Source organism: Mobula birostris, chromosome 21 (genome assembly GCF_030028105.1).
Source record: "Mobula birostris isolate sMobBir1 chromosome 21, sMobBir1.hap1, whole genome shotgun sequence".
Classification (NCBI taxonomy): Eukaryota; Metazoa; Chordata; class Chondrichthyes; order Myliobatiformes; family Myliobatidae; genus Mobula; species Mobula birostris.
The window spans coordinates 18453204-18466966 of NC_092390.1; the positions used below are offsets into that span (position 1 = coordinate 18453204).

Genomic DNA, 13763 nt, shown 5'->3' on the forward strand with positions numbered 1-13763 from the left:
TGGGTTTTCTCCGGGTCCCCCGGTTTCCTCCCCACAGTCAAATACATATTCAGGATTATCGGTGATTGTAATTTGTCCCAAGATTAGGCTAGGGCTAAATCGGGGTTGCTGGGCAGTGCACCTCAAAGGGCTTATTTCACACTGCACCTCAAAAGTAATTAATTAATTAATGTCATTTCCAGTACACAAGTGTAAAGGAGAACAAAATAATTGCTACTCCAGATCTGATGCAGCACAGAAAAAAAAACTCACATGATAAAGAACACAGTAACAATAGTAACAGAATAAATATAAACACATAAGATGGCTTATATGCTCACATTGATTGATTGTATGTCCATAAAGTGACGCTAGGCACAGGAGTATTTGTACATAATGTGATAAAGTAGTGGTGGTTGGGGGTGTGGATGGGTGAATTCATGGGTGGAGATGTTGATCAGCTTTACTGCTTGTGGAAAGTAACTGTGTTTGAGTCCGGTGGTCCTGGTGTGGATGTTAGATAGCCTTTCCTTGATGGGAGTGGAACAAACCGTCCAGGAATAGGCTGGGTAGGTTGTTACTGGCCCTTTTCTGGCGTCTTTTGGTAGATAGTCATAGTCATACTTTATTGATCTCGGGGGAAATTGGTTTTCATTACGTCCTTTATTCAGGTAGGCTGGTGCCAGTGACGTGTTGGGCAGTTTTGACTACCCGTTCAATCCAGGAAAAGTTGGAGATACAACAAAATGAAAGCTGACTTAGTGTTAACCTTGTACCCCAGGAGGATCGATCTCTGCAGTGGGTGTGAGAGTGAAATGTTTATCGCTGTTACCAATTCCAACATTGTTCTTCTCTAGACTACGGCTGGGCAATGCACGCATCCCACGGCTCGGGGGCATCCAACCACAGACAGTTCGATTGGGAGAAAGTGTTCAACGGGAACAGGACAGCGTATGAGGAATTCCTGAGAGGTGAGAGCTGTTGTGTAAAATTCTCGGCCACTGCAGGGGAATTATAGGCGTGGTACAGGGTCTCAGACAAAACTTGGGAGGAGCTGGTTCAAGGTTTTGAATCCCAGGGCCGTGAAGGCACTATTTCAAGTGGATCACTATCTAACATCACAAACTGCATTACCCTGACCACATCCCTTACTCTGTGATGTATCCTCATGGTCTGAGCAGAGCCACTGAATTCAGCCCTTGAGATCGGAGCAGGGAACTGATCCGTCAGTCTTCTCCAGATTCACCTCAGAGTGGCTGCCTCTCTGGGTGGACTTTGGATACATCAAGTTGTGCAGTGTTGATCAACCAGTTTGTGTCTCAAGTTAGTGGAAGGTGAGGGTGGGTGGGTGTTCCAGGTACAGTCACCAAGACAACAGTCTCTCACCATTTACCTCTGGTTAAGTTTGAGGGCTGGTTACAGATCCACTTGCCCTTTCTGATTCTCTCAGCAGAATTGCTTGTCTTTGCTGGAAATACTTGGTTGATTGGTGATATCACTGTGTCACAGGTGGAGTAGACTGCGAGCCAACCCAAACAACAGCCTTCTGCTCAGTTTGAAAAAACCCTGACCTGTCCAAAAGCTAACATGGTGACCACTGCCAGTCTGAAGTAAAACAGAAACTGTGGGAGACATTGGCTTGGGCAGCCTCTGTGGCATAGAGATGCAGACATTTCACTAGATTCAAGATTAAAGATTGGTCCCATGGGAGAGTAGCTGTTAGCACAACACTATTACAGCTCAGGGCATCAGAGTTTGGAGTTCAATTCTGGTGTCCTCTGTAAGGAGTCTCAGAATGTCCTCCCCGTGGAATGTGTGGGTTTTCTGTGGGTCCCCCGGTTTCCTCCCCACAGTCCAAATACGTATTCAGGATTATTGGTGATTGTAATTTGTCCCAAGATTAGGTTAGGGCTAAATTGGGGTTGCTGGACAGTGCACCTCAAAGGGCTTATTTCACACTGAACCTCAAAAGTCATTAATTAACTGTCATTTCCAGTACACAAGTGTAAATGAGAACAAAATAATTGTTACTCCAGATCTGATGCAGCACAGAAAAAAAACTCACATGACAAAGAACATAGTAATAATGGTAACAGAATAAATATAAACACACAAGATGGCTTACATACACACATTGATTGATTGTATGCCCATAAAGTGATGCTATGCACAGGAGTATATGTACATTAGGTGACTTCGATAGGAAATGATAAGGTAGTGGTGTTTGGTAGTCTGGAGAAGTGGATTAGTGGGTGGAGATACGTCTTTGAACTCTGGAGGTGTTGATCAGCCTTACTGCTTGTGGAAAGTAACTGTGTTTGAGTCCGGTGGTCCTGGTGTGGATGTTACATAACCTTTCCCTGACGGGAGTGGGTCAAACAGTCCATGAACGGGCTGGGTAGATTGCTACTGGCCCTTTTCCAGCACCTTTCTGTATATATGTCCCTTATTCAGGTAGGCTGGTGTCAGTGTCGTGTTGGGCAGTTTTGACTACCCGTTCAATCCAGGAAAAGTAAGAGATACAACAAAATGAAAGCCGACTTAGTGTTAACCTTGTACCCCGGGAGGATCAACCTCTGCAGTGGGTGTGAGAGTGAAATGTTTATCACTGTTACCAATTCCAACATTGTTCTCCTCTAGACTACAGCTGGGCAATGCACGCATCCCACGGCTCGGGGGCATCCAACCACAGACAGTTCGATTGGGAGAAAGTGTTCAACGGGAACAGGACAGCGTATGAGGAATTCCTGAGAGGTGAGAGCTGTTGTGTAAAATTCTCGGCCACTGCAGGGGAATTATAGGCGGGGTACAGGGTCTCAGACAAAACTGCATGAAGTTGACAGATGGGAGGATCTGGCTCAAGGTTTTGAATCCCAGGACTGTGATGGCACTATTTCAAGTGGATCCCTATCTAACATCAGAAACTGCATTACCCTGACCACATCCCTTACTCTGTGATGTATCCTCATGGTCTGAGCAGAGCCACTGAATTCAGCCCTTGAGATCGGGGCAGGGAACTGGTCCGTCAGTCTTCTCCAGATTCATCTCAGAGTGGCAGCCTCTCTGGGTGGACTATGGGTTCATCAAGATGGGGCTGTGAGCCCCACATTGTTTGTAAATCTGTTTGTGTCTCGAGTTAGCGGAAGGTCAAGGTGGGTGGGTGTTCCAGGTACAGTCGCCATGATGACAGTCTCTCACCATTTACCTCTGGTTTAAGTTTGAGGGCTGGTTACAGATCCACTTGCCCTTTCTGAGTCCCTTGGCAGAATTGCTTGTCTTTGCTGGAAATACTTGGTCAATTGGCGATATCACTGTGTCACAGGCAGAGTGGACTGCGAGCCAAACCAAGCACCAGCCTTCTGCTCAGCTTGAAAAACCCCTGACCTGTCCAAAAGCTAACAAGGTGACCACTGCCAGTCTGAAGGAAAATAGAAACTGTGGGAGATGTTGGCTTTGGCAGCCTCTGTGGCAGAGAGATGCAGACAACATTTCACTAGATGCAAGATTAAAGATTAGTACCATGGGAGAGTAACGGTTAGCACAACACTATTACAGCTCAGGGCATCAGAGTCTGGAGTTCAATTCTGGTGTCCTCTGTAAGGAGTCTCAGAACGTCCTCCCCGTGGAATGTGTGGGTTTTCTTCGGGTCCCCTGGTTTCCTCCCCACAGTCCAAAAACGTAGCAGGGTTATCGGTGATTGTAATTTGTCGCAAGATTAGGTTAGGGCTAAATCGGGATTGCTGGGCAGTGCACCTCAAAGGGCTTATTTCACACTGCACCTCAAAAGTCATTAATTAACTGTCATTTCCAGTACACAAGTGTAAATGAGAACAAAATAATTGTTACTCCAGATCTGATGCAGCACAGAAAAATAACTCACATAATAAAAAACACAGTAATAATGCGAACAGAATAAATATAAACACATAAGATGGCTTATATACACACATTGATTGATTGTATGTCCATAAAGTGATGCTAGGCACAGAAGTATTTGTACATTAGGTGACTTCGATAGGAAATGGTAAGGTAGTGGTGTTTGGGGGTCTGGAGAATTGGATTAGTGGGTGGAGATACGTCTTTGAACTCTGGAGGTGTTGATCAGCCTTACTGCTTATGGAAAGTAACTGTGTTTGAGTCCGGTGGTCCTGGTGTGGATGTTAGATAGCCTTTCCCTGACGGGAGTGGGTCAAACAGTCCATGAACAGGCTGGGTAGATTGCTACTGGCCCTTTTCCAGCACCTTTCTGTATATATGTCCCTTATTCAGGTAGGCTGGTATCAGTGACGTGTTGGGCAGTTTTGACTACCCCTTCAATCCAGGAAAAGTTGGAGATACAACAAAATGAAAACTGACTTAGTGTTAACCTTGTACCCCAGGAGGATCGATCTCTGCAGTGGGTGTGAGAGTGAAATGTTTATTGCTGTTACCAATTCCAACATTGTTCTCCTCTAGACTACGGCTGGGCAATGCACGCATCCCACGGCTCGGGGGCATCCAACCACAGACAGTTCGATTGGGAGAAAGTGTTCAACGGGAATAGGACAGCGTATGAGGAATTCCTGAGAGGTGAGAGCTGTTGTGTAAAGTTCTCGGCCACTGCAGGGGAATTATAGGCGTGGTACAGGGTCTCAGACAAAACTGCATGAAGTTGACACATGGGAGGATCTGGTTCAAGGTTTTGAATCCCAGGACCGTGATGGCACTATTTCAAGTGGATCTCTATCTAACATCACAAACTGCGTTGACCTGACCACATCCCTTACTCTGTGATGTATCCTCATGGTCTGAGCAGAGCCACTGAATTCAGCCCTTGAGATTGGGGCAGGGAATTGGTCCATCAATCTTCTCCAGATTCACCTCAGAGTGGCTGCCTCTGGGTGCATCAAGATGCGCACTGTTAATCAACCAGTTTGTGTCTCAAGTTAGTGGAAGGTCAGGGTGGGTGGGTGTTCCAGGTACAGTCACCAAGACAACAGTCTCTCACCATTTACCTCTGGTTTAAGTTTGAGGGCTGGTTACAGATCCACTTGCCCTTTCTGAGTCCCTCGGCAGAATTGCTTGTCTTTGCTGGAAATACTTAGTCGATTGGCGATATCACTGTGTCACAGGCGGAGCAGACAGTGAGCCAACCCGAACACTGGCCTTCTGCTCAGCTTGAAAAACCTCTGACCTGTCCAAAAGCTAACATGGTGACCACTGCCAGTCTGAAGTTAATATAGAAACCGTGGGAGACGTTGGGTTAGGCAGCCTCTGCGGTGAGAGATGCCGTCAATATTTCACCAGATCCAAGATCAACCGGCACAGGAGCGTAGTGGTTAGCACAACACTATTACAATTCGGTGCATCGGAGTTTGGAGTTCAATCCTCGTGTCCTCTGTAAGGAGTCTTGGTACGTCCTCCCTGTGGAATGTGTGGGTTTTCTCCGGGTCTCCCGGTTTCCTCCCACAGTCTAAAGATGAACCAAGTAGTTTATTAATGATTGTAAATTGTCGCAAGATTAGGTGAGAGTTAAATCGGGGTTGCTGGGCAGTGCAGCTCAAAGGGCTTATTTCACACTGCACCTGAAAAGTCAGGTTTCACTAGGTACACTTAATGTCCGAGAAATGTATACAGTACATATCCTGTAATTCTTTTTCTTTGCAAACATCTACGAAAACAGAGGAGTGCCCCAAACAATCAATGACAGTTAAATGTTGGAACCCCAAAGTCCCCCCATCAGCAGCAGCAAAGCAACAATCCCCCCCTCTCACTGCCTGCGGGAAAAGCATCTCCACCCCTCACCGAGTACTTAAGCGTGCAGCAAAGCATCAATAAAGACACAGACTTGCAGTACCCCAAAGACTACCCATTCAGCCCGTAATTTGACATTCCACAGGCTCTCTCTCTCTCCCTAGTAAGGGAAAAAGAGATATCCCCGTTTCACAGCGAGAGGGGAGACGTAACAAAACAACGTGCTGATTTATGGTGTTAAAAGTCTGTTGCGCTGTTTTTTTCCAAGCTCTGTGCCCAAAGAACTCGGGTCTCTGGGCACACAGCCAGCAGCTAGCTCGCTGCTTACGATCTTCCGTCTCCCACGACGCATCTGGCAGGGCACCGATCTCGAGTCCCCCCAACTCCAGAGCCACGAGAATCTGTCACCCTGACGGCATGCTTATTTTATTGTCATATCCAATACACCAATGTAAAGAACAAAATAATTGCTACTCCAGATCTGATGCAGCACAGAAAAAAACTCAAAACGATAAAGAACACAGTAATAATACTAACAGAATAAATATAAATACACAAGATGGCTTATCTACATACAAAGATTGATTGTATGTCCAAAAAGTGATGCTAGGCACAGGAGTTTATGTACATAAGGAAACTCTGACTGGAAATGATAAGGTAGTGGTAGTTGGGGGCACGGAGGGGTGGGTTCATGGGTGGAAGTGTTGATCAGTCTTACTGCTTGGGGTAAGTAACTGTTTTTGAGTCTGGTGGTTCTGGCGTGGATATTACGTAGCCTTCTCCCTAATGGGAGTGGGACAAACGGTCCATGAGCTGGGTGGGTGGGATCCTTCATGATGTTACTGGCACGTTTTTGGCACTTTACTGTATAGACGTCCTTGATGGCAGGTCGACTGGTGCTGGTGATGCGTTGGGCAGTTTTGACTACACGTTCGATCCAATAAAATTCGGAGATACAACAAAATGAAAGCTGACCTAGGGTTAACCTTTTTATCCTGGGAGGGATCAATCTCTGCAGTGGGCACGAGAGTGAAATGTTTATCGCTGTTACCAATTCCAACATTGTCCTCCTGTAGACAAAGGATGGGCGATGCACGCATCCCACGGCACCGCAACATCCAACCGCAGACAGTTCGATTGGGAGCAACTGTTCAATGACAACAAGGAAGCTATTGAGGAATACCGGAGAGGTGAGAGAGCAGGATTGGGAAAGGTTCTGGGTATGGAGTGGGCTGTCGGTGTCGGAGAGATCCCAGAGTCGCGGAGAGTGGGATTGGCAAAGACAACAGATACAGGCAGGTTTAGGGTTTGTGTCGTGCTGCAGTCATCAGATCTGTGCTCACAGCTCAGTGTTCCCCAATGCCCTCACATACCATCCTGCCATCACTCTCCACTCACCTCAAAATCACACCACTCACACCGCACCTTGTGTGACCAATGCTCTCCCCCACCCTATGAGACTCATTGCATGGTTTCCTGTACATCATAAAACCATTCACTGTCTAATATAAGACAATATCCCATCTAGCTTGATCCCAACCATAAGAACATTAGAAATAGGAGCAGGAGTCAGCCACCTGGCCCATTGAGCCTGCTCCGCCATTCAATAAGATCATGGCTGATCTGGCCATGGACTCATCTTCAGCTACCTGCCTTTTCCCCATAAACCTTAATATCTGTACTATGCAAAATTCTATCCAGCCTGGTCTTAAATATAGTTCCTGAGGTAGCCTCTACTGCTTCATTGGGCAGAGAATTCCACAGATTCACCACTCCCTGGGAAAAGCAGTTCCTCGTCATCTCCATCCTAAATATACTCCCCCGAATCTTGAGGCTATGCCCCCTAGTTCTAGTCTCACCTACAAGTAGAAACAACTTTCCTGCCTCTATCTTATCTATCCCTTTCATAATTTTATGTGTTTCTATAAGATCTCCTCTCATTCTTCTGAATTCCAGCGAGTACAGTCCCAGGCGACTCAATCCCTCCTTCATAGTCTAACCCCCTCATCTCTGGAATCAACCTAGTGAACCTCCTCTCCATTGCCTCCAAAGCCAGTATATCCTTCTTCAAGTAAGGAGACCAGAACCCCGTACAAATGAGGCATAACCTCCCTGTTCTTAAATTCAATCCCTCTAGCAATGAAGGCCAACATTCCATTTGCCTTATTTCTCTGTATACCCAGTTCACGGGCTAACTCACACCCTAACCCGGACATTTTTGGGATATGGGAGGAAATTGAAACACTAGGAGGAAACCCAGGTGGTGATGGGTATGACATACCAAATCCTTACAGACAGTAGCAGAATGAACACAGATTTCTGGTGCTGTAATAGCGTTATGCTAATTGCTAATTGTGCTGTCCGTAACTTGGTTGAATTGGAAGCACAGAATCATTCAGTGTGGGAACACACCCTACAGCCCATTGAGTTCACACCAACCATCCATCTATACCTCATTCCCATCAATTCCCCCTATCCTACCCCTTACCCACACACTGGGGGGGTGAGGTTGGGATTTTATAACAGCTGATGACTCCTCCCCCACCCCAAGTTGTTAGGATATGGGAGAAAATTGGAGCACCCGGGGGAAACCCACATGGTCGGAGGGAGAATGTGCAAACTCCACACAGACAGTGCCAGAGGTTGGGATCGAATCTGAGTCTCTGTGATTGATGTCCTGTACATGGCTCTCATTTGACTGCAGGTAGCAGAACACACCGTACATCCTCCAGCTCCTCCAACCGTTTGGGTGGTCCTGGAACCCAAGGCGTTGCTGAAAGCACACACCACACGTCCCATCGATCCAGTGCTTCCGGGGCGCAGGCATCAGTGTGGAAGGAGGAAACATACAGGAGTGGCAATAAGCTGGAGGACTCGAGGAAAGGTGAAGACTCCGCCCTATTCCAAACACTGCTACAGGAAGAGTGGCCATCCCTGATCTGTAGTGGGGCTCTGAGCATAGCACTGTCTGGGAATCTATAACAAAATCAACACCGGACGAACTCAGTGAGATAGTCAGCCTCTGCAAAGGCAAGGGGATAGTTGAGGGTTTAGCTCAAGACTTTTCATCAGGGCTGGGTCCCAACACAAACCACTGTCTTGCACCCATTTGTCTCCATAGATGCTGCTTGACCTGCTGAGTCTGTTTGTGGGTCTGATCATATTGTCACATGTCGCCTGAAACTGGTTCTGTTGACAATCCCACCCCTGACAACCCTCCAGAGTCCAACAGGTGCAGGCTCGAAGGGTCGAATGGCCTACTCCTGCACCTATTTTCTATGTTTCTATGTTAAAAATTATTCAGTAATGCACACCACCAAAAAAAATGTATTAGAACGATAATAGATGGAGGTGACTGTGCCGTTAGAGACCAGGTCGATAAGCCTCAGGGACGTGAGCAGAGGGGGCCCAGAGTCCCCAACACTGCTGACCAATCAGGTGGCTGCCCTTCTCTACCAATCATCTTCCATCTTTGGTGGGGAGATTCCCAATCTTTGCAGCTGGTTTGTCAATCCCACTGTGGACCCAGCAGTGCTGCGGGTTGGTTGGAGAGGGTAGGGGAAGGGAGGGCAGGTATAATCATCTCTGGATCACACGGGGGGGGGGGGTGGAGGGGAGGATCTTGGCACCGTCACTGCTCTGGCTGAGGTCAGCCCTGAACTGGCCACTGGGGAAAGGTTAACTTACTTCTGCCAATTTAATGTTGTAGCAACACATGGGGATGCTCGCGTTGCGTGGGTGTCAGGTGAGAACCAGGGAGAAAGCTGGAGAAGGAGAGGCAATGGAGAGCTGAAGGTGGGGAGTGCAGACACCTGGTTCATTTTGCAGGGATTAGCACACTGCCCATCCGTCTGGGAGTGACCGGCCTAGGCCTCGCACTTTGCTCCCATCAGACCCCACACACTCACACACTGTTGTCCAAGTTCAATTACATCTCCCCAGGGCGGAGGTTCCACACTCCACAGCTCTCAGTAAAGTTCCCCCTCTCAGAATTAAATGGGTGATCCTTTTGTACTGAGACTGCAGTCATTTCAGCGTCTCACTATTCATTTACTCTTTGAAGCTCCATGGACGTTGTCCCAATCTACATCCGACTACCAAATTTAACACAGGGTGGAGCTGTGAATCATGAATTCCAACATTACTAAGGCTTCCTGTGACCAGCCCCACTCACCTCCATATTTCTCTCAGTTCACCCACTGTCGATAGACACCCAGCCCTGCTCTTGGTAACACTACCTCAGTCACACCGTTCCTCACTAGGGTCCCCTGCAAGGGCTGACCTCCTTGTTCCCAGTTTACTCTTAACATCACCCTTGTTCTTAAATCTCTCTGCACATCTGTAATCTCCAAACCCAGACCTTCTCCTCATCTGGATCTCTTGATCATTCCCTTTTCTCATCCCATGCAGCCATGCCTTCAGACATCGAGTCCCCAAGCTCTGGAACCCCTCCCTGGTCCCAATACCCCTCTCCCTTTGCAGTCTCTCTCCTGGTCCCACTACCACTCCTCCTTCCTCCTCCCCCCTCCCCCAACGCCACCGGATCCTATCCCACTCCCCACCCACAGAACTTCTTGGTGTCCCTTACCCTAACCCAGAGGTTCCCAACCCGGGTTCCACTGACTATTGGTCCATGGCATAAAAAACGCTGTGAACCCCTGTCCTACCCCTTCCACAAGCTTTCAGGCACCAGCTCTGATGACATTACTGATGTGAGTTCTGTTTGATGCTCCTGTGAAACACGTTGGGACATAAAAGGCCTTTGTTACGTACAGATTACAGCTGTAGAGACGTGGTGGATGGAAAACAACCCAGGGCCTGGCACAGTGTGAGCTTAATCATTTCTTTCTTTCTGCAGATCACGTCACACACAGGCGGAGCCGCAAGAGAGCAGCTGCCCTCAAGTAGATCACCATCTGCGAGACGATTCTCAGGCAGTGGTTCGCTCCTGGGCCCACTCTCGAACACAGCAGTTTAACGTCAAAGAAAAAATGCATGCATATTTCTTCTCTTCTAATACCGTGGGGTTCTACTATCCTTCCGTCCTAGCCTGGGGTTCTGATTATCTAATGGAAACTGGTTGACAGTGACTGATTGTTGTTACTTCCTGAGGGGATCACCATGCCACTGACTAATGATGACGTGGCAACATCTCTCCCGAAGACCCAGGGATCAGTGTGGGACAGCACCGACTGAAGAATGACAGCCTCTTCCCCTCCCCACACAAGCCCAGTGCAAGGAAGGGCCAAGACATCACTTCCCCCACCTCCCTCCATCCCATCCCCACACTCTGATGTCAAAAGTCAGGGAGAAAGCCCACTACATCCGGGGAAGCCGGTAACTGTGGAATTCCAGCTCCTCAGCAGGTTTCCAGTCAGAGGTTGATTAGGGAATGAGATGGTGATGAGATGGTAGAGTGGTGCAGAACACGGACAATCAACCAGTACAAAGTCTCAGCAGAGCGGGCTGGTACCATCTCACACAGCCTCCCTCTGTCAACGGCCTCTGGCTGAGACAGTCTGTCTGTTTACAGAAAGAAGGGGACAGACAGGTTTTCATGGATGAGAGAGTCTCCAACAAGGGGCCATGGTTTCAGGACAAGGTGATGGTACATAGGAACGAACGTGTTCTAGTAGAGTACAGGGATTCTGGAATTTTCCAGCTGAGTACTGAGGAAACTTGGAACAACTAGAACAGATGAGGAATTTCTTTAGCCAGAAGGTAATGAATCTCTGGATTTTGTTGTCACAGGTATCGTTATTAGAAACATTTAAAGTGAAGGTTGGTAAGTTCTTGACTAGTAAGGGTGTCAAAGGTTATGGGGAGAAGGCAGAATGGGGTTGAGAGGGATAATAAATCAGCCACGATGGTGGAGCAGACAGGCTGATGTCTTTTGGAGTGTGTTGTGAAGACTGGAACAGAGGTATTTAAAGAGGAAGGAAAGGTCAGGGTCTAAGGGCAGTGGGGAGCTGACATCTGAGACCCACGTAGATCAGCTATGAACATAACGAATGGCAGGGCAGGTCTGATGGCCAACACTGCACCTATAACCTGGAGAAGGATGTAGGGGGTGCACAGCCATTCCTGAGGTGGGGTTTTGAGGGAGTAAAGCTGAGTCTTTGCCTTCAGTCACTGCCCTGGTCCTCCCTCCCCTTGGGCTCTGAGCTTGCTGGAAGCTTTCTCTCTGCTGGTGACGTTCCTGCGTACATTTGATTTTTCAGCTTGCCTTGTTTAAATTATAAAAATTTGTTTTTGGAATAAACATTTTAAGAAAGAAATTGGAGGTAATTTTTAACAGCCTGCTCTTGATGAGATCTCTGTGTGGAGGGACTCCTAACTGATCCACTGAAGTCAGATCTGAACTTGGAAGTGATCAGATCCGAATGTGTCAATGGGTTGTCTGAGGGCAGGGATCCAGTCAGGCAGAGGGTGAGGGGGTGGTGGGAGTCACACCGTCACAGAGCTGCGGCCCCCTTGGACCGCTCAGAATCACTCCCCCCATCCACCCATTCCCATCCGAGAGTACAGAGCCTGCCTCATCCTCCTGGGCCCAGGCTCGCTGGCTCCACTTACCACCACAGCCTGGGATATTGCCAGGTTTTATAACCTGCAGAGATAGGAGCTAAAATGCCTGATGAAGCATGTCGCATCTCCTTGTTCCACCTGGACAGGTCTGGGAACCGGTCGTCAGTGGAGTTCTGTGTTCCAGGTTGAAATTCCCACCATTCTGATATGACAGACACCGGGCAGGGTGACCGAAGCAACTCCACACATCATTCCAACCCCGCTGGTAGTCAGTTCACAACAGGAAGCCAGGGATCTCCTCAGGGACCTGCACACAGTCTCTAGCTCTCAAATCAGATGAAAGATGAACAGTTTTATAATCAGCCACTGGTAATGGGTGGGGCAGTGTACATGCAGGGATGCTACCCACAGCCTGGGCTTTCCCACTGTTGTTAACTCACAGATCCTGGCCTCCCTGAACAGTGGGCATTCCAACCTGGAATATCAGACCCCACTGACAACCAGCTCCTGGTCCTGTTAAGCAGGGTCGAGGGAAAGGGTCATGCAGTGTGGGGCTTCAACGGACATATTGCGTCGGGGGGGGGGGGGTGTCAATTACACCTGCCATTTGCTCTGTGCTTGAAGCTCTTGCACCCTCCAACCTCTGGAGATCTGTTTCCAACTCTAGACTAGCCTACCAGTCCCCCAAGTGGTTCATTATTCTGCAAACTGTTGCTCTTTCTCTGATAAACGTTTGAATAAACTGTCAGCATGAACAATTCTGGACTGACCATGTGACCTCATTGGAAACAGAAGCAGCCCTTTGCAGTTCAGAATGTAACTGGGACACACTGCCCAGTTACAGCACAATCTATAGGTACAGATTCATTTATCACATGCACATGGAAACACACAGTGAAAAGCGTCATCAGTGTTAACAACCAACACAACCTTAGGGTATGCTGGGGGCAGCCTGCAAGGGGCACCACACATTTCAGTGCCAACATAGTATGCCCACAATGCATGGCAGCACAACACAGATCACAATAAATGATGAAAAAAAGCCCTGTTACTCTGGCCGTCCGTCTTACACACACACACACAGTTCTCCAACCCCGAGTAGGTCTCAAACCCACCCCAGAGATTTACACATCCTGGGAGCCAGTGGGAATAAGAGTTGACCCCATTCCCTGCCTTGTTCATCTTCTCCTGGGCACTGCCCCACTCTTTAAACTCACCATGCCAACCTCATCACCTCCCACTGTACATATGGGGAAAAATTGAATAGATTATAACTTTATTTGCTGTAGTGAATGACAATGAGAGGAGATTTGATAGAGATACACAGAATTATGAGGGGTAGAGAGAGAGAGTACATACAAACATGCCTTTTCTCCTCAGGCTAAATAAGACTAGAATTAGGGATCATAGGTTAAGGGTGAAAGGTAAAATATTTAAGGGGAAGCTGAGGGGGAACTTCTTCACTCAGAACGTGGTGCAAGTGTGGAATGAGCTGCCAGCAGAAGTGACAGATGCAGGTTAAATTG

The 13763-nt window shown here is 47.9% G+C and overlaps 1 protein-coding gene across 2 annotated transcripts in view; it reads left to right on the forward strand.

Annotated features, from left to right (window-relative positions):
* Positions 1-12808, forward strand: part of col17a1a (collagen, type XVII, alpha 1a) — a 76801-nt gene extending 63993 nt beyond the window's left edge. For both annotated transcript variants that reach the window (XM_072239073.1, XM_072239074.1), the window contains 6 exons: positions 837-950; positions 2620-2733; positions 4435-4548; positions 6789-6902; positions 8417-8596; positions 10571-12808. In XM_072239073.1, the coding sequence (XP_072095174.1) occupies positions 837-950; positions 2620-2733; positions 4435-4548; positions 6789-6902; positions 8417-8596; positions 10571-10620 (686 nt within the window). In that variant the 3' untranslated portion in view covers positions 10621-12808. The remainder of the gene's footprint in view (positions 1-836; positions 951-2619; positions 2734-4434; positions 4549-6788; positions 6903-8416; positions 8597-10570) is intronic.
* The last annotated feature ends 955 nt before the right edge of the window (positions 12809-13763 follow it).